At 38.3% G+C, this 21,069-nt stretch overlaps 1 protein-coding gene across 17 annotated transcripts in view; it reads right to left on the reverse strand.

The window, feature by feature from the left end:
* The window catches only part of Hdac9 (histone deacetylase 9), an 893,084-nt gene that overhangs the window by 344,387 nt on the left and 527,628 nt on the right, over window positions 1–21,069 (reverse strand). For all 17 annotated transcript variants that reach the window (XR_004946518.1, XM_036205789.1, XM_036205785.1 and 14 more), the window contains 3 exons: window positions 13,092–13,214; window positions 10,032–10,242; window positions 9,425–9,642 (listed from right to left, as the gene is read on the reverse strand). Coding sequence is in view for 16 of the 17 variants with exons in the window: in XM_036205789.1 (XP_036061682.1) it covers window positions 9,425–9,642; window positions 10,032–10,242; window positions 13,092–13,214 (552 nt within the window). In the remaining variant the exon portion in view is untranslated. The remainder of the gene's footprint in view (window positions 1–9,424; window positions 9,643–10,031; window positions 10,243–13,091; window positions 13,215–21,069) is intronic.

Consider the following 21,069-nt stretch of genomic DNA (forward strand, 5'->3'; position numbering starts at 1 on the left):
CACAAATAGATTAGGTATGTACCAACTGTTCTCAAAAACAACATGCAGAACTTGGAGGGCTTTCAAACCAAGAGGTCTACTTAGAGAGGAATACCATCCGCAAGCCAGAAGACGCAGTGTCATTTTGCTTCTGTGCCTCTTAAGAAGTGATCAGTGGAGCCAGAGTGAAGGACAAGAGGACAATATCTCTAAATATTTGTTCACAGTTGACATAATTAAACTCCAGACCGCCATACAGCCTTTCTTGCTGATATATACATTAATCTGGAGGGCCAAGTGGTTTGGATAAATTCACCTTTATCTTTTAATGATTATCCAGACACTGTCCGCAATGAAGACAGCTGACCCTCAGAACCTAACGCTCCAGTGACTCGTCCCTTCTGGAAAGACGATTCCTATTTAGCTACTTTTGAGTAAATCATCCATCTGGTCTTTCATTCCTTCAACCATTAATTTATTAAGCATTAACTGTGAGGCCCTGGGAAGACACTGATCACTGAACCAAGCTCTCAGACCTGAGTAGGGGACATGGGCATAAGAACTGACAATGGGACTTAGTGTGTCAAAAACTGAGGAGGAAGGACAGCTTAGATTGAAGTTTCTCACTAGGGAAGGATGAGTTGAGCTGGATCACAATGACAAGATCATCTCCAGAGAAGTCCTAGAGGACATACAGACCATGCAATGGTCACCTTAGAGGATCTTATTTGAGAGGTAAAAGGCAGATACAACACAGAACTTTCAGAAAATACAGTCTTTAGCAGAAAAGTAGGTTTCTTAATAATTTGTTCAGAACACTAGCTGTTATCTACACCTTGTTTTTTTATAATAATACTGTCATTTTATATCCATTAATATAGTATTGGAATTTATCCTTCATAATCTCTTTTCCAATATTCAGCCAGCAAAACATTTAACATATTTTCTCCTTTTATTCTTTAGGGGAAATGGTAAAATTCACCTTGGGAAGTAGCAATTTGATCTCTATGCTTGAGCTTTGTAGGGGTCTCAGTACAGACAGCAGCTCAATGCTGGTGTCTTCCAGTCACTGCCCACCTCCCTTCCTCACTCTCTTGCCATCTACTTGCCGATCAACCCTTCCCTCCTGGAAACGAGAAACAGCACAAGGCACTATTTAAGAACAGAGATGGAAACCTTGAACAGCAGGGATTGAAGGAAGAGGGATGGACAGTAAGCCCGCAACTTCATTTCTTTGGAGAATGACCCAAATGTAGACTTTATTTGGAATTTTTCTATTTTCAAATGTGACCAGAAGTTGGGAGTCCTAAGACACTAAGCATGCCCACACAGACAGCTGACAGCCTGGGTCCTGCACTGTAGGCTGATGGTTTATGATCCTGAAAGTAATTCCTGGAGCATCTATAGGGTAAGCCAGTTAGCTCTTTTGTTTTTATGATCTCAAAAAAATTCCTGTGCTTATGATATGTCTTATGTTCTATCCTTAGTTAAAAAAAATGGTTACTTTGCCAGGAGGTGGAGTAGAAACTGGCTCAGAGGAACGGAGGGAGGGAAATTGGGGAAATCATTCTGTGCAGCAATTGTGGTGTGGGGATTGTACGACAATACAGATCTGTCAAAAGTCATTGAAGTGTGTAGCAAAAAATATGTTTTACTGCATGGAAATTACGCTTCAATAAAAAGCTTGATCTCCAACCATAATATTGTTCCAAAGAGAAAACAAAGCCTGCTTCATGATGAACATACATGCAAAGGGGGGAGCTGAAGCAGAAGATGGTGGTTTGGTTTACAACAAAGGATGGATATTGAGGCAAGGGGTATAATGTGTGCAGTGGAAACATTCTACAACTTTCAGACAACCATTTTATTGACCTAGTAAGGAAAACAGAACTATAATACTGTCTAAGAATACACATGCTGTGGTCAGCACAGGAATTGCCATGTTTGTAAAGCTCTGTCATCCTCTCTAAGCCATCCTCTCTAAGCCTCTGAAATTTGTTCATTGGAGAATGATCAGACACAGTGTTGAATACTCTGACCAAAGCTGCAGAGCTAACAAATAATTACACGAGGTTTCAGAAATGTCCCTCAGAGGGACCATTACGTGGCCTCGGTTTTGGAGTTCATGTAGGTTCTGTATTCTACATGACCATCTTCGGTTGTAGTTAACAGTGTATATGTCTATGGGACACTCAAGGAAAAGAACACACTTTCTTTAATTTTATTTACACTCTTAGCATAATAGTTGTAAATGGGATAAATCTTTTGTGGGGCATCATTAGTTCTTCTGTGCTATCACTAACTTTGTAGAATTGAGGTTTTGTGGCTGGATATACAATCAATAGTAAGAGGGTTATGGGACATGCAGGTTGTGGGATTGCAGATCTGGATAAGACTCATCCTAGGGAAACAAGAATATTCTAGAACAGATGACAGTTTAGGATCCTATGACCTCTTAGGCTTGAACTAACATTTATAGAAAGAGCATAGGCATGAAGAAAGTATGGAACTAAATTTGAGGACTTAAAAGTTACTCAAACCCCTAAGAAAGAAACTGCTGTACACTTGTGGTTCTCAGTTCTATAGATCACTTAAGCTATATTAAAAATTCCTTATTCAGACTTAATTATTTCAGTCTGTCCAATGGAACTATTTGTCAAAGTTTAGAAGCAACCAAATTATTTAGCATTCCTTTCCCTTTGAACTGCCTGGAATCCACATGAGCCACACTATTCACATGGCTTCTGTCCCCAGACAATTTTCTTTTCCCTGGCTGCTTACCTCATAGTACTATTCAGCTATTTTTTTATTATTTAATAAAAGTGCCTCTGAGTATATTAATGTGTAGATTGAGAAATAAAGGTTGAGATCTCTCCCCTTGATGCCACAGCTAAAAAAGCAACACTGGAGATGTTTATGAAGACTAGACATTAATCCACTGGAATGGTCATTTAGTTTCATTTCCAAACACAAGATTTCATCAAATCTAATAATAAAGCAACAAGCAATTTTCTGTATATTATAAACCATCAAGTTGTAATTATATAGTGAAATGCTTTTATATAAATTTTCCATGGTGATGCAAGCTGGTTTTGTAGCAGAAGTGGATTTTTCTTTTTAAAGCACACTACATACCTACAAGGATCTATTTATGTTGGCCTAATTATGTCAAAACAGAATCTATTTAAGAGAAAAGTCAAAGTTTCTTTTATAAACCTCAATAGATAGATAAATAATCGAGAGGGTTTTTACTGTAATAAAAACTGCTTTCAGTGTGTGCTAATGTCTTTGAAGCCACTATCCATCTAACGGGAAAAACATAATCCTAAATTGGTGATTAAAAGACTCTGCGTGGAAACAAGCTGTCAGATGGATGGGGAGAAATGAGTCCTGACAAGAGTAATGCCTACTTTCCTAAATGAAAGGACTGTTCAAGTTTCTACTCATCAGGTTCTTAAGACTTACAACAAGGCATTTTTCCAACCACCCATAGAAGAGATGGCAACATTTGCATTTCAGTAGATTACGATGAAGTCAGTAAACTTTCAGCTTTGGGCTTGCTCAGAACTCCTGGGAGAAGACAGTCTCTGTCCAGCATAAAACATAGCCATGTGGCAGCATGCAAGAAAGAAGCAAAATGTGACCTGTTTGCAGCTAGGCTTGGCACTACTTGCACATGTACGGTGAGCCATTTGCAAGCCTTGCTCCAACAAGACATCTGAGAGCCCCACTGCCAAGGCCACCTATGAAGACTGCCACGTGAGTGAGTACCTGGATGGAAGGCAATGCCAGGAAGATGGAAGCAGTATGGGGATAGGAGTTCATCCTGGCGAGTCAAACGCAATACAAAATCACAGGGTGGCCTTGCTTTTTAAGATGCTTTTCTGCTTTGCTTTTAAATGTGAGTTTGGTAGGATTGTAACATGAAATAGGAAGAGACTCTTATCTACTTATTGATAAGAACATGACTGAAATCACTGACACATAGTTGAGAACAGACTCCAGCTCTGTGGACAGAAGTACTGTCAACTTGCTCAACTTGATGAAATCCCTGGAAACTGAACATTCTTGGTGATTTTGTAAAGTAAGTTGTTAAAGTTCAAGGGATAATGCATAGAAAGATGCTGGTATGGAGAATTCAGCTCATAGTAGATACTGTATGTGAGAGGGGTCTTGTGTTATTTAAGTATTACACTTGGGGAGCAGATGGTGGGGAGATGCTGGCCACAGGAAAGAATCAGAAAAGTACACTAAGATGAAGAGATTCAGCACACAGAGCTGAGATGGCTGCTGAACTTTAATTATACTTCAAAGCTACATCTTTAAGTAGATCAGAAATAGGATTATACTTATTAGAATAAACCTAATGTGAAGTATTGATTTGTTTCTGAATATGAAACTATGGCTTCATAAACAGTAAAATTTTAAGATATAGTTGTCTATAGGATTGTTGATCTTCAAAGTAGCTTTGGCAAATTCATGCTGTTTCCAATAACACAGATAGTAATCCTATATTAGCACTCAATTTAGGAAGGGAATACACATGTGCTATGTTTATATGTGACTACTGACATGAAAGATATACTCATGGGTTTCTGAGAATAAATGACTGGGGACAGGGAACGGTTATAAATCATTAGGGAGTATGGAAGATATGTAACATTGATTCATACAATTAATAAAAAGGAATTAATGAAACATATACTACTTCAATTGTGGGTTACAGTCTCTTCCAGAATATTAAGAAAATTCTATTTGCTCAGCTTTGGAGTTGAGCAGAACTGTATTTTGCCCTGCATGTCAGAATAGAACATCTCCCTGTCTTAATAAGGCAACACAGAACATCTGTTTGGCCTTCAACTTACTGGTCTTCTCTTAGACACATTTTTTATTATGATAAAATAGCACTCATGTCAAAATGCCTAAATATCATGGTAATAAATAATAAACACATATCTAGATTGAACCTTGACATACATGAGATATCATCTCTTGAATTATATATGTTTTTTTAAAAAATGTGCTGATATCCTGCCCTAGAAATGAGTAAGATATTTAACACAGAGCTAATAAGAAAAAAAAAAGAAAAGGGAAGGTTATAAGTTCAAAATAATCAAGAGGTAAGTAAACAAATCTCAAATATTATTTCCTCAAAGAAGTTCACCTTCTGTCCTGATGCTGATCACACCACATTAGTATGTGAAGTCATCTTCTCCTTCCTTCCCTGAGTACAGGGTGCAGATTATTAGTGCCTAAGGAAGTATCTACCTAAATTCAATAGTGACCTGCTGAGTGAGTCCACGTATATGGACATGTTTGTCAAATACATATTAAAACTTCAGATCAAGTCCATTTCATGGGATGAATGATTAAAAATAAATATTAGAGAATGTATGAAAATTGCAGTTATAACTGAAACTCTTGGGCATGAGTCAAGGTTATTTTATTAAAGCTACAAGAGAATGGGAGGACAAGGGCTGTGAGTTATCTGTGTTAAGGTACTCAACTCAAATGCCTAAAGGACATACTGAAAAACAGTGACAGGACTATAGATGTGTGCTTTTATTAAACTATGTTTTAAAAAATCATCAATATGGGTAAGTGATTGTTCTGTGTTTCCTTTTAACTCAAACATCGTTTATTGTCCTGGAGGTAAAAACTGGTTATATTTAAACTCAAAGTGGCCTCAGGAGAAAATGGCCCGTGTCCTAATAATACTCTTTTTTTTTTGGTGTGTGTGTGGGGTTGTTTTTTTGGTGAAATTTTCATTTTGAGAACTCTTTTTTTTTTCTAATAGGGAAACAAAACACACTGGCAAAAGCAATGCCTTCTTTTGGTTTTAGAATTAAGAAATTGTTTTTGTTTGTTTATTTGTTTTGTTTTTCTAAGGTTCACCAAAATGTAAGGCATCATAGTATTAATATACCATATACTACTGGCAATAAAAATGCACAATTTTGTTTTTGAAAAATGTCAGAAACAAATAAATGTTGTAAGATATGATTTCTGCAAAATTAAGCATCTCAAAGTACCTTCCGTGGAAACAGAGTATTCAAACTTATGAACAGATTGGTAAATCACTGTGAATGAGTTTCCTTTCTGACCTAGATACATCCTTTCTTTCAAGATACCCTCATTATTTGCTGTCAGACATTACAATAAAAATATTGTATTTCTGCTCACCTCTTGAGCATTTAAATCACAACTATAAGAGGCAAATAATCTGGGAAGGTACAAATACCCCATGTGAATGGCGTCGAAATAGAGACAACAGGTAGTTAAACTGTCAGAATGGGATTAATAACATGTGTATTACATATTTCTTAAGTTCTCCAATATTCAGTGAAAAACATTGTATCAAATACATAAAGTAGAGGTTTTCTTCTAAACTTTCCAGTACAATTCAAATATATCATTGAAAGCCAACTATGTAACCAGAAAGTAGTTTAGAAAAAGCCTTATTTTTAAAATATGTAATAAACTTATTTATATATCTAATTTAGTTTGTATTTATGTTTGTTTGTATGGGTGTGGAAATACACATGCCATAGGACACATGTGGAAGCCACAGGACAACTTGTAAGAGTCTGTTTTCTACTTCTACCATGTGGATCCTAGGATTGAACTCAGGTCATCAGATGTGATGGCACCCACATTTAAATAGATCATTTGACAGTTCCAATGCCCTTATTTTTAACTATGTTCTTATTTCATATTTTTCTCTAAGTCCTTAAGGTGAAAAAAGCACTATAAAATGCTAAGAGACTTAAAGGAAAATATATTTTAAGCATGCCATTTGCACACCTACATTTTCACATATGCTTCTTTCCTGTTATGACTACTCATGAGTGAGGACCATGATTTTATGATGCCAACTATTGCTCCAGTTGAAATGGAATACATCAAGGTTCATCCATGATAATAGAAAATGACAAAAGTTTCTGCAGTTATTTCTTACTAATAATTATTCTAAGGAAATGGACAGAACACACATACATATATTATTATGCAGAAACTTAACAACTCTTGGCATCTGAGTCATGGCATTAACCCAGTAAAAAGTAAATATATATCCTCATCACCTTGGCAGAAGGGTGAACAGTAGTAACTCACTTCTTTATGGCTCTATTGGAAACACTTCAAAATACAATACAGGTCCAATATTTTCTTTAATATGATTCTTCTCCATTTCCTTAGACAATTGAAGACAGCTAAAATATTTTCACAATCTAGAGAACATCCAGTGCACATATGCCACTTGACTAAACATATGGAATATATATTTGGAGACTAGCCAACCGGAGAAATGCTCAAATAATCCAAACGCCCAAGCTGAGAGGAGCTAACACTAAGGGGTCAGCATGTACTTTGAAGTTCTCTGGCCTTCATTTTACCTAATTAAGACAGGATTTAATAATCAAACCCACTGTATAAACGTCTACCTCAGAGAAAAGGTTTGTTTCTAATTTGGGGGAGAATTCTTAACAGATTCCAAGGAATCAGTCCCACATAGGAAGGGCTGCTGATAAGATTTGCTTTGCCTGTTGCTCGAATACAAATGCCTGCTTTTCATCTTAGTTTGATTCTGAGACTGAGCTTAGCATCGGCCTGTCAAATCTCTAGTGTGATACCAAAGAGAAAAAAGTGCCATTAGCATCCCCTCTGAAACACTGGCAATTCTGGGTCAGAAAGTTAATTCTAAAATGTTCTAAAGGTATTCATACAAAACGTGTGATTCCAAAGGGGCATACTTACTCGATTTCTCAACAGCAAAATATATACCCAGGTGCTTTGATAAATGTGAAAATGAATGCCAGCAAAAGTATTAACACAGTCCAAGTTTATAAAGTTTGCCTTTAAGTTTTATAAGCAAACCTAACTTCAAGTCAAAGGTTATGAGGCCAAAACATAGGATTCCCACTTTTTGAGCCCACATAAATTTCTTGCAATGGACATATTTTAAAAAAGAATATGTAGTCATTTTAAGCTGTTCTGGAATGCCACAAAACAAATGAACTTCACTCTACCATTAAAGAGTAAACCTGTACAATCAAGCTAGTGAACAATGCAACAGGCAGAGAAGGAAATTAATTACTTCCTGAAGAAATTGATTTGATAAAAATGAAGTTAACAAACTTAGAAAAATGCTATAGCAATCAAATGACTCAGAAAAAGTCTATAACAGTGGCTCCCATCCTTCCTTATGTTGTGGCCCTTTAATACAGTTCCTCATGTTTTGGTGACCCCTCCCCCCCAGTATAAAATTATTTCATTGTTACTTCATAACTGTAATCCTGCCACTGTTAGGTATTGTGTTGTAAATATCTGTGCTTTTCAATGGTTTCGGAAGAGCCCTGAGAAAGGGCCCTTCAACCCCTTAAGGGGTTGAGAACCATTGGCCTATAACCTCTGGTGAAAGAAGGCTGTGAAGAGCACAGTTCCACCTCAGTATCACAACCCACTCACAGTACACTGTCTTCAAAAAGACAGGGGCTAGGCTGGACCAATTCATTTTTAGTATTGCTCAGTGCTGCTCAGAACTCTTAAGTATAAGCTCCTTTCATCTCTGTCCTTGAGTGGGGGTGTGGGGAAAAGTGGGGGGTTTGGAGGAGCAACTATTGGAAGAAGAGACTATTTTCAGAGTAGCTTGCAGTAGGCCAGCATGAAAGGAAGATCCCACCCTTCCTACCATGAGGAGGGTGCAAAGGACAAAAACTCCTTTTGTTGTGTTTGTGTTTCACACAGCAGCAAAGCCTTTACTAAGCTGAGCTGTACATCTATTTACCAGTAGACAATAACGCCTTTAGGACATGCATCTATGTCATAGAGAACAATAGAATGAGAGGGATCATACCCTACAAATTCACAGAACGTGCAATCCTGTGCTGTCAGATACAATTATACTGAGACCCATTGTTTCTTTGTAGTTGGTTTAGTGGTACAGGCCATCGCTATTTCAGCCCAAATCAGGGGGCTGGGAAGAAATTACCAGAAGTTTCAGTGAAACTGTTTCAAATGGTTTTTGGAATGAAGTAGGCATACTGAAAAATAAACACGACTGAGACGGAAACATGTTGCCGAGAATACGGTGCCGACTTCATTGCCCTGTCTGCCAGCACCTGAGTAGCCTTTCTAACTTGTCAACCCACACGTTTACCTGCATCACAAGCGAGGCTTCATACAACAGGACTTACGTCCCTGTGAATTAAAACAAAAGCCTGTTCAATCATAAATCGTATTGTTAAGTCATGATCTCAATATTACTTCATCTGTCCTGTGAACATAAAAATGGTGAAAATGGTGGTATTGTGATCCTGTCCTTCAACTCAGATGGTGTAAGGATGGTGATCTTTGCATTTTTGCAATCCCTACATCCCCTCACTCCCAGCAAAGAGAACCCTTGGAAACCAGTTCTTTTAATATTCAACTTTGCTTCATGCCTTACTTTGTTCATGTGAATCTGCTGCTGGTATTGTTTCTGCTTCTCCAGGAACTGCTGGTGTTGCTGCTGAATGACCAGCTGAGCCAGTGTGCTCTGAGGCAAAGGTGCAGACTGGGTTCGATTCAGGGGTCGGTGACGGGGTAATTTGTGGGTACCTCTAATACCTGGTGAAATTCTTTCTTTTGTTGCCATAGGAGACTGAGGGTGCAAGGGAACTCCACCTGAAAAACAAAATGTGTGTGTGCGAGTGAGTGTGTTTACACATTTACATGTAAACAAAGATGCACTGGTAGATGATTTTAAGAGAAGACAAGGGGCATCTGCCAGACAACTGAAGAAGGACAGGTTGGATGCTGGAAGACATGAGTACAAAGCCTTGACCAGGCTTATGTCTGTGCAACAGAAGCATCAACCAGCAATGCAGTTTGCTATATCCAAAGGTTCCCTCCCAGCTCCACCCCACAGATCAGGACTACATAATGATCATAGCTCCTCCCACAGTGCCAAGTGTTTGGCACTTGTACAGCAACAGGAATCATCCTTACAGTTTTGAGTTAAAGAAATGCCACATAGTCCTAAGAGGACTGAAAATGATGTCATTATTAATTACCAGCCACAAGGAGCTTTTGCTGTCGCATCTGTTCCTTCAACAGCAGGTGCTGCAGGAGAGCTTGGTGGCCGCTGCTGTGCTTCCCTTCCACGGCCATGTGAGCATGGCTGGAAGACGCTGCCATGCTGCTGCTGTACTGCCCAGTCAGACCAACGCCTTGCCTGAGCATCTGTGTCTCAGACTTCTGCTTTTCTTTGAGTGAATTGGAAACCTGGGTCAAGAAAGAATCAAAATGTTAATCCTCCTTATTTCTGTATCACACCACACCGAGACTCTAGTCAGCAGGTGACTCTCTTATGCCCAGTGTGTATGGTGAGGAAAATGCATTATATTGCACCTTTTACACTAAAAGAATTAACAAAATATTCAATTGAGGCATTGGAAACAGTTTAGCAACTGGGTATCCAGTACTAAGTGTAAGGGAAATTTGTGTTATATATTAAAAATGAGAGTAAACACAAACTTTCAGCTACACAGGAAAAATAATTTTAAATGCTTTTTGTTGTGTATCCTGGTGATAATGGTTATATAAATAATAAACTATACTTCATAATTTCTTAGCGAGTACCTAAGTGTTATCCCCAAAGAAAAGTATGGAAGAAATGCATACAATAATTAGCTTAACTCATGACATTATAAAGATTGAAACACCATGTTGCAAAATATAAATTATGCAATTTTTATACATTAGCTTAATAAAAAGTTGAAATGAATTTCAGGCTTCATGAGTGGAAGCTGTCTTCTAAATACTTTACAATGCACTGACTAAGTAAAAGTATGTTGGAAAATGAAAATTGATTCAAATAGAGGCTATCACATGGGTGAAGATAAGGCAATCTATATAATTCTAGAAGTCCAAGAAAAGAAACAGAGACACATGTTCTTACAATGGCGCTTCTTTTTCAGAAGCTGTAAGTTTCAAACATTAAAATGAGATTCTTTCACCCTGTGAAAGCTGGTAAAAATACACAGGAATTTGATTTAAATATATATTTTCTATTAATTCATAACAGATCCCTACATCTCTGAATATTAAAAATGACAACCCAGATACTTTTGTGTAATAAAGTAAACTACATGTGAAATCAGATATCAAATAAAAGTGTTATTAAGAACTTGAAAGGCATGGTAACACAGTAATGAAGCCATAATAATTACATCATCAAGAGCAATAATGAATTATCCTATTCAAAAAATTTAATGAATGGTGGTCATTTTGGTATTACAAAAGCAGAAGTCTAATACCTCAAAATTATGTGGCATGTTTCTTTTCAAAACTTATGTTTCATCTTTCAAAATTGCTGTGCACCAGGGAGGCAAAACAATTTTCCATGATGGAGAAATTGAAGGACGAAGAGGTAAATGGTTTGTCTGAGTCACAGAGCAGATCAATCCAATGTTTAATATACAAACGATGCGATGCCTGGCCCAGCATCTTTCCTTAAAGTCTTCCACTATGCAGTGGGGGAAGGGAATATTAGAGATCCTTCTGCCGGGGAAAGGTAATGATTGAGAAATTCATTGTGAAGGCCTCATCCACACCAAAACAGGAACAAAGAAAAATTAAACTAATTCAAATCACATTGGTTTATTCATCCAATGGCACCAAATGGTATTGCCATTGAAACAGAAAACAGTTGGCCATTAGTATGGGTCCTTTGGGAAATAGTTTCTTTGACCACATTAAAAGTGGTGGTGCATGTGCCAGGCGGTGGTGGCACATGCCTTTAATCCCAGCAGTCAGGAGGCAGAGACAGGCAGATCTTTGTGAGTTTGAGGCCAGCCTGGTCTACAGAGCTGGCACCAAAACTACACAGAGAAACCCTGTCTCAGAAAAAAAGTGGTGCATGTGTGAGCTAGCAAGAGGCAATGGCTGAGAGCATAGAAAATGGTGACATAAAAATGCCTGTTGGTATCTCATGAAAGTATGGGGGTTGGTATTTATATAACATTAAAATAAATGACAGAGGCATAAAAAAATAAGTTTAGTAAGTGATGATTTAAAGATTCTCATGTCTTATTTATAGTTTTATCTCTACTTCCATTTTACATTCCTTTAGAAGTAATTGTTTACAGAACTTTGGATTTTAAGAGTATATCTGATTAAAGATTTTCATGCTTTCCTCTGTAACCCTTAGATTATAGAGATCACATCCTAAATCTGCCTTCCCTTCACAAATTGTATATGGTTATGGGTGATATTATATCCTATTGATATTCCAAATGGAATAACATTTTAGATCTAATAAAATGTTTATCTCAAGACATATGTGACTCTGTCTAAGGAGAACACTTGACCTCATGAGTGCTCACATAGGGGACAAGGGTTAGAACATCTGAGTTCCAGGTATGTACAGTTTAATTTACTAACATTTGTGATGAATTGTCCAGTGTGAAGCTGATCAATATTTTGTAACAAGTAAAATGTATATTATTTTAGAGAATATGTATAAAATTATTATTTTTATCCTCTGTCATACTGGGACAATTACTCCTCCTGAAGACTCTATTTCAGTTGTCAAGATTTTTAAACTAAGTAATTCTCTTAAAGTCTCCTGAGAATAGCAAAATGTTGTTCTTAGGGATAGTTTCCAGATATGTATCCTTCACCACAGAATCAGTGACTTCCCCAAATAAAGTCACTCCCAGAATCGATTCTACAAACATGTGCTGGTGTGATTCCCAGGCTGAACACTCAGCTCTGCCCTGGGGATACTTGCACCTGCCACTCATTCACTGTGTCTGTGATCTTGAGCTATTAAACTCCCCAGCCTCAGCTTCCTCATCTGTAAATATGGACCATAATCTCCCCTGCACAGGAGGGATGCTGGAGCCACAAAAATGTGCATTAGAAATCATTACCCATGTGAGATATTTGTAAATGACTCTGTGAACCAATTCTGTGATTTGAAACTAAACTGAATGCCTTTAATCAAAGCAGCAAATAGCAAATCATGTAAGGGATGCAGAGTTCTCATGTCCAAATACACAAGACCTAAAACTGAACTCATGTACACAGTGTCACTTGGGCTCGTTTAGGCTGAGTCCGTCATGACTCACATTGAGTGGGGACGGCACTGAGGGAAGTCCCAGAGTGATATTGGGTAGGGAGGGGGAGGTGTAGAGACTGAGCAGCTTCATGGAATCTTCGTGAATTAGAATGCGCTGCTGCGGAACCAGTTGCTGTGGAAAAAAAATGAGAAAAGGAGATTCTTAAAATCTTAGAAATTCATCAGTTTTCTTGGTAACTGTTCAAATTTCATAAAGCAGTTTCTACATTACCATAGTGAAGAAGGACTCAAGTACTTAATGTAAGTTTCTATATAATGGTTAGGAATTATAGTATAAAATTTAAATGAATTTTTATGTGTTATAACATATGGTGAAAGAATTTCTATTTTCATTGTGAAAATTCCTTTGAAAATCTGGCTTTCTGGAATATAATTAACATGTTTGTCATGTATCAGAAAAATACAAGAATCACAGTTGGTGACTAATGCACATTTATAAACCTCATACAGGAAAAATAACTTCATAAAACAGTCATAGATTTGACCATCATTTTATGCCATTATTCTGAGAGAAAATTCACAGGAGATTAAGCTACACCAGAAGGCTTCTATATTAATCACATTTTAATATAAAATTATCAACAAACTATGGGGGGTGTTATTTTATATCATATATTTTCAAAACTAAATTTAAAAATGTTACAGGATCTCTACTTGACAATAATATGCATTTATACTGAAATACATTCAACATTTTGGCATCTCAGTACTTTTTATAACAAATACATTTTTAATCCAACACTAAGAGGTGTGTGTTCCCACATGTGGCTTACTATGGTTGCTTAACTTACATCTTCTGTTTAACTCTTGCTCCCCTCCTAGAACTTTTATACAATAAGAGTTACAGAGGTCTTATTAGACTGGGGAACTCTGGCCTGATATGGTTCCCAAGGGTACAACATCCTGAAAAAGAATACTCCATGTAACAGTATGACACAGTGACTGCTTTCTTCCCAAACAAAAAGCATATGGGACTCCAATAATAGACCACCTCCAAGAGGGATATTGCACACACGGGCTTTGACTAAAGTAAATATAATAACTTGTCAAGCATGTTTGGGGGAGCTGTAGATTTTCCCCAGGACAAACCTGGGATATCAATTAACAAGGGAAAATATCATGTGCTAATACAATGCAACCTCAGAATGTCACTGAAGAGTGATGCACCAGGAAAACACAGGATGTTATTCCAGAACGTTATCTCAATCATACAACTGTTTGGAGATGAGTCTCAGCCTTAACATAATACAAGAGAAGCTTAGCACGGGGTATTCCCAGTGCAGCCTGGATCTCTAATTCAGGCTGTGTTTCTTCTTAAAAGAACTTGTCAGTTATTCATGCATGAAAATTGTGTGTTACATTGAACTATTAATGCTCCATTGAGTTTATATGGTGAAATTAAAGATGCCTAAGTCCCCAAAGCACAAAGATTAGTGGGAAAGGTTTTTAAGTTACAATGTATGAGATTATAATTTTATTTTAGGAGCTTTTGGTAATAGTTGCATTTTTGCTGAAAGTAAAATAGCGACTATTTTGTTTATTAAATGGACTCTGAAATCAGTTTTAGTGTATAATATGTGCACGGGCCACAAAAGATACAAAGAAGTGAAAATATTTTATTAGCTTACTGTCAGCTAATACTCTTTTAAAACAAAGGAATAGCCCTCTTATCTATATTCATAGAAGAGAAAAATGTGGAGAAACAGGAGCTTGAATTAAGAACTACCATTCACAGCTGTAACTGTCTCCTAGAGTAGCAGCATGGCAGAATCTGTGACAGACAAACCCACAGGCCTCCGAGATGAACTTCTCTCTAACTGCGATGACTTCTGTACCCCCTCCTACCGCAAACACAAGGACAATACATTTGGGTGAGAACTGATTTCTTTTCAGATATGCTGATGGAAGGAGCTGGCAGACACCTCACACCAGCTTTCGCTGATGTGGAGGGATTTGTTAATACTTCTTCACTGGGATTGCAGGCTCCAGAAATTTAATATAAAAATTGTGTGACTCCATCTCTCATGGTGGTATATTCATTTTCAGTATCTATCAAGTATCAAGCCCCGGAGATTAGCATCTTCTTCACTGACACTGCCAGACTCCCTCATGTTTCAGGAAAGGAGAAAGCAAGTGAGTGAAGAGGTACAGTCACAGTGGGAGCAGGACACCTCTAAGATCATCCAACTCTGTGGCTGCCACCCCCGCCCCATGGAAGCAAGAGAAATAAGAAAGATTGGCATCACATTTGAGAAAATCTCTAAGGCGTATTAAGAGAAGCCAAGGAAAGAATGTTAGGTTTCTTAAGAAGACAGGCCTGGCCATTTTACAAATGGGAGAAGCCAACCATGGCAGACACTGCCTCAGGTTCTCTGGAATTCAAGGACTATTCTCTGTTCCCATGTCCATGGATACAGTTGGTCCTTCTCACAGACAGGAGCATCATATATGGCATGGACACTGCTACTCTCTCTCAACTATAAATAGGGCACTATGCACAGGGTTTATGGAGGTTTCTAGGGTTCAGATCACACATCATAGAACCATACAACGGTTTGCTCTGAATTGTCTTTTTGACACCAACAGTTTATCTGTTCTGGGTCAATGTGTCTTAATAAAATCTGGATGAACATTGTTTACTGTTAAGTGCAGACAGATGGTACAGAACCATTTACCTAGACAATGAGTGATCCTGACCTGTGCTCTCACAGCCTGGCATGCTCCCCACCTCAGCACTGACCTGTGCTCTCACAGGCTTGTATGCTCCCACCTCATCACTGACCTGTGCTCTCACAGGCTGTGGTGCTCCCCACCTCATTACTGTGATAACTGATTCACAGGAAAACACAGAAGTTTTCTAGAAGATAGTTTTAGGAAGCCCATCCTTGGTGCTATATTGTCAACATGTCACATCTTAGAATATTGGAAAGATGGCTTTAACATAAAACACTTCCACAACTGGAAACTTACACTGTAGGCTAATGAACTAGAAGCATTACATGTACGGCTATCATATAACCTTTATGAAGCATTGATGATTAGCTCATCAGTGTTGAGTAATGGTGTTAGGTGCATCTCTGCTCCTCACATCACTAGTCAGTTGCAAAGAGAAAGGAGAACAAACATCAAGGTCTGTTAGAATGACTATTTCTACATTAAGGTTAGAATATTTGAATGGCACAAAGGAAGACGTTTACATAAACCCAGGCTGTCATTGCTAACTGGTAACTCACCAGGAACATATTATAGGATGAGCCTGGAGCTGAGGTGTGTGTGTGGGATATTCATATTTTAGTAAGATCTTTCAAAGCTATATTTAACTTCTCTACTCGTTATCATGTTAATTGGAAGAAGGTCTTATAGATAAATAAAGTATACATAGAATGAAAAATATATGACCCTTAGAGGAGATTATTTATTCAGCCATTGACAGTAAGAAGCTATTGATTTAAAGAAATGGAATCAAGTGTTTCCCACGATCGGACTGGGAAAGGTGAGAAAATGCTCAGTATTGGTGCTGTGGATGGAGGGAACTAAATGGGAAGTCATGACAGGCACAGTACTTCTGCCAACAATTCAGAAATATAAATCATAACTACAGCACACACCATGAACCTAGGGACTTCTTTCCTGGAAAGGGGAGCTTCAAGAACATCTCTCCCGAATCTGTCAGGATGACTGTGTCTGCTCTCTGTAGCATATCTCTCTGAGGCATAGGACTGGGTAGATAAAATGGAGCAGCAGACACCATGGACTTTTATAGTGATTAAAAGCATTCACAAGCTATGACTGGATCTATCACAGTCAGTGATAGAGTAAGAAATGAAACGAGGTGAATAACACGGTGCCACTCATAGTCTCTAAAATACACAAGACACAAAATATAAGTTCAGACTCTGTAAGAAAAAGCACAGAGAAAACCACAGAAACATTGCTGTCCTGAGGGAAACACAGAAGGGAGAGAAGGAAAGGAGGGAGTCAAAGAGGAAGGGAGGGAGGGAGGCAGAAAATTAATGCCTTTCTTACCAATACCTTGAACTTGAAAACAAATATGTAATATCTGCCTACTTCTGATAAGCTCACAAAAAAAGTAAATGAAGACGGCTCAGTTTACTGAATATTCAAAATTATCTACAATAGGTCAGAGAATCAAGAAAAAGAAATATAGGCCTTAGGTAAGAGATGTGGACTAGTTAAAAAATGTTTATCATGGGCATTTCACATATGAGCTCTCCCATGTGTGGGCTGTGGATGCAGACAGCCACCTACCTTCCCCATGAAACAGGTTCAACAGCCCAAGGCAGAGAAGCTCTGACAGTCTTGTCAGGTAGCATCCATGTCTCTCTATATACTATACTATGTACAGTACAGTATAGGCAATATGGCCTATAGGAAGACGCACTTTCGCCAATTGACTTTGACTTAAATTGGTAGACTACTGAAAAACAAGACAGCCACATTTTAAAAGACCCCCAACGACTCACTATTTGCCAATGGCTTTAACAGTATTCTTTAAGATTTTATTTCTTTTCTTAAGCTTCGTTCAGAAAAATGAGATATAAAGTTCTACATGATAAAAAAAGAATTATTTTCAGAAAGCAAAACTCTCCAAGTTTTAATATTTCACTTTACATTAGAGATCATATTACTATAAAAATGTGAGATAAAATTTTTGAGGCTAGCCGGGCGGTGGTGGTGCATGCCTTTAATCCCAGCACTCAGGAGGCAGAGGCAGGTGGATCTCTGTGAGTTCGAGGCCAGCCTGGCCTACAAAGCAAGTTCCAGGAAAAAGCGCAAAGCTACAGAGAAACCCTGTCTCAAAAACCCAAAAATTGAGGCTAATAATAACCATATTTTATTAAATTCTTTTCATATACTCTATTCTTCCCCTTCCCCAACTCCTCACCATGCCTTCCCATCTCCCTGCCCACCTTAAGTCTCAGTCTCTCTCTCTCTCTCTCTCTCTCTCTCTCTCTCTCTCTCTCTCTCCTCTCAAAAAAGTACCAACAAGTAAAAGCAAATGGAAATCAAGCAAACAAACAAACCAAGACAAAAAATACCAAAACAAAACCAACAAAGAGCCTACAAAGAAAACATGGAATCTACGTTGTGTTGGCCAACATTTCCTGGGCTCAAGGCCTGCCTTGGAATGTGGTTGGTATATGCAGTGGCACTCCACTGGTGAAAACTAGAAGTGGGAATTTTAATTTTATTTATGAGTATATGTGTGCATATGTACATATTGGTATGGGTACCCAGGGGGACCAGAAGAAGGTATCAGATTCCCCATACTTGGGGTTGCAGAGTGGTTGTATGCCACCCAACATGGATAACATGGATGCTGGGAACTGAATTTTGGTCCTTTGGAAAAAGAGCAAGTGCTGCTGAGGTGCTGAGAGCCATGCAAGTTTGCTTTCTAACTTTACATTTCTATCTTATTGAAGACCTTGCTTTGCAATATTGGCTCATGTGATTATTGTGTCATAACTTCTTTTCCAAGTGGGGGACAAGCTTTAATTGCTGCCATTGAACCATAACTCTGAGGTGCCCATGTAAATAAAACAGCACAGCAAATGTCATGCCAACTGTTGCCAAACAACAGGCAGATGAATCATGTGAGGTTGGAGCATCACAGAAGTCATTTCCGGTGATCTTAGAACAGTTAGCCTTATTATTACAAGTATTTTTTAAAAATCATTTGTTTCTGCTGGAAACTGAAAAATAATAATAATAAAATAACAGCAGACATAGTCCCTAATGTTAAACTAGAAATAAACTAGCAACTTGGCTGCTGCTAAGATAGCTACCAAGTAAATCTCCTGGATCTAGTGTCACAGTGCTGATAGCCATGGAAGCATATATGAACCCACAGGCCCACTTATTAACAATCCAAATAATTAGATGGCTAAAGACATCTCTGAAGGGAGTTGGAAACAGAAATGCTTGAGGTTTTAGTTCCCAACCAAGTTTACAGAGGAGTAAAGTGAGTAGCTCCAACAGTCTGCATTCTGGGACTGAGAATATGTAAAAAATAGAAGAAATGGAACAGAAGTGGTCAGAGCAGATGGAGACGCATTCTCATATGAGGGCTGCTGGCCTGAAGACAAATAACTTAATGAGTTTTCCCCATGAATAGTCCACACTGACGATAACAACAAAAATGAACTTTTTCCAAATTTCACAATGTACAACCTGCCTTGCAAACAGTGAATCCTTTCAACAAAGTGGTAGGAACCAGTACTGATTGCCACCTTTCGATCCATCGGGAATCTGAGGTTTAATAGAAGTTTGGCAGCTTGACCAGTAGTTGGTTTTGTAGCAATGCCCAAGCCCAGCCTTCAAACAGAATACTTAGCCATCCACTATCCTCTGGTGCATCCTTAGTTGCAACCACAAGTCCATTCTCATCCAGCTCCCGCCTCTGCCTCAGCTAAATCAGGTAGCATTTGCAACTTATGTGATAGAAAACAAAAATAGGCTCAAGAACTTTAGGTGTCCCTTTTCCAATGTTCTCAGCAGCGAATGCAACTAGAATCCCATTCATTTATGTGTGCTCTGAAAGAATTAGGTGACATTATTTTCTACTTACAGGCCATGGTACACAGAGATATTCACACCCATGCTGTATTTTTTAAATTGCTGACTGGGTTGGTGTAGGGCCTTTGTGTGCTAGGCAAGGACTGTACCACTAAGAGACACACTCAACTCTCCTTTTTTCTTTCTTTTTCCTATTGAGACAGGTTTTCACAATGTTGCATACGCTGGCCTCAGTTCACTCTGTACCCCAGGCAGACTGTGAACTTGAGATATTCTTTGAAGATGAAAACCCACCTGCATTATTGATGAAAGCAGTATAGTTTGTAAATGGTGAATTACACAACTGAGGGGTTGAGCATCTAATAGTGTAAACAGTTTGATCTCAACATTTCTGTTGCTATAAAATCATATTCTATTATTAATCTTAGGGGGTAACTGAAAAAAAAAACACATAGGGAATTCTAAATGAGAGCACACTTGCCTGTGTCCAGTTTCTCTAGGTGGTAACAGCTAGGATGTAATTTGCTGATAGTCTCCCTAACTTCTGCCACCTTCTTACCTATCCATAGTGAATTACACTACAGAGGTCTGTGAATGTAATGCAGAAGAAAACACATGTTAGCCATCAGGGTTGCGTTTTTGTTTCTGGGCCACAGAAAGGCTGCCCATCAGTGCATGAAGGTCTGCCCACCTGGCCTTTTGGAGCACAGTTCAGGCTCACAATTAATTCATTATGAGGTAAGTCATTGCTTGCTTTTGAACTAGCCTTGCCAGCGCTGGAGGTGAATGTCCTGCCACTGACCTGGAGAAACCCCTCTACCCTTTAAACTCCTTTAAATCACATTTCCTTCTGGTTTGTTTTGTTTTTCTTCTTTGACTGGTGGGGGTGGCAGGAAAGATTTGCAGTGATGGAGTATGTTCAACAGTTAGCTGAAAACCTAGGATACCCAAACCTAATTTGTGAGAATGAACAATTTAGGAATACAAAATGAATTAAAATAAGTAAAATGTCTTAATTCCCATTCTCCATTCTCTCTGTGCAAGTATACAGCTACACACACATATAGATACATGTTTAGAACTCGGGTTAGGCAATCCAGAAAATTCAGTAGGTTGTGAATAGCCAAAAGAGAAAAACCTTCCATTCTTCCCTTTTGTTTTTACTAATATTTTGTCTTTGTTTCTATTATGTTTGAACAGAGTAGTAAATGGATGCAATTACAATGAAAAGCTAAGGATGTCTTCTCTGGTAACTCTCAAACCACACTTTCTTCGTCCCCCCCATGGAACTGTAACTAAATCCCACAGCTTGTCCTCACTCTTCTCTGTCCCTTTACTAAACATGCTCAGACAAATATTACAACTCTTTCCGCATCTAATAAAATGTAAGCATGATGCTAATGAGCCAAAGTCGAGGCACTGATGCCAAT

Source organism: Onychomys torridus, chromosome 14 (genome assembly GCF_903995425.1).
Source record: "Onychomys torridus chromosome 14, mOncTor1.1, whole genome shotgun sequence".
In the NCBI taxonomy this organism is placed as follows: domain Eukaryota; kingdom Metazoa; phylum Chordata; class Mammalia; order Rodentia; family Cricetidae; genus Onychomys; species Onychomys torridus.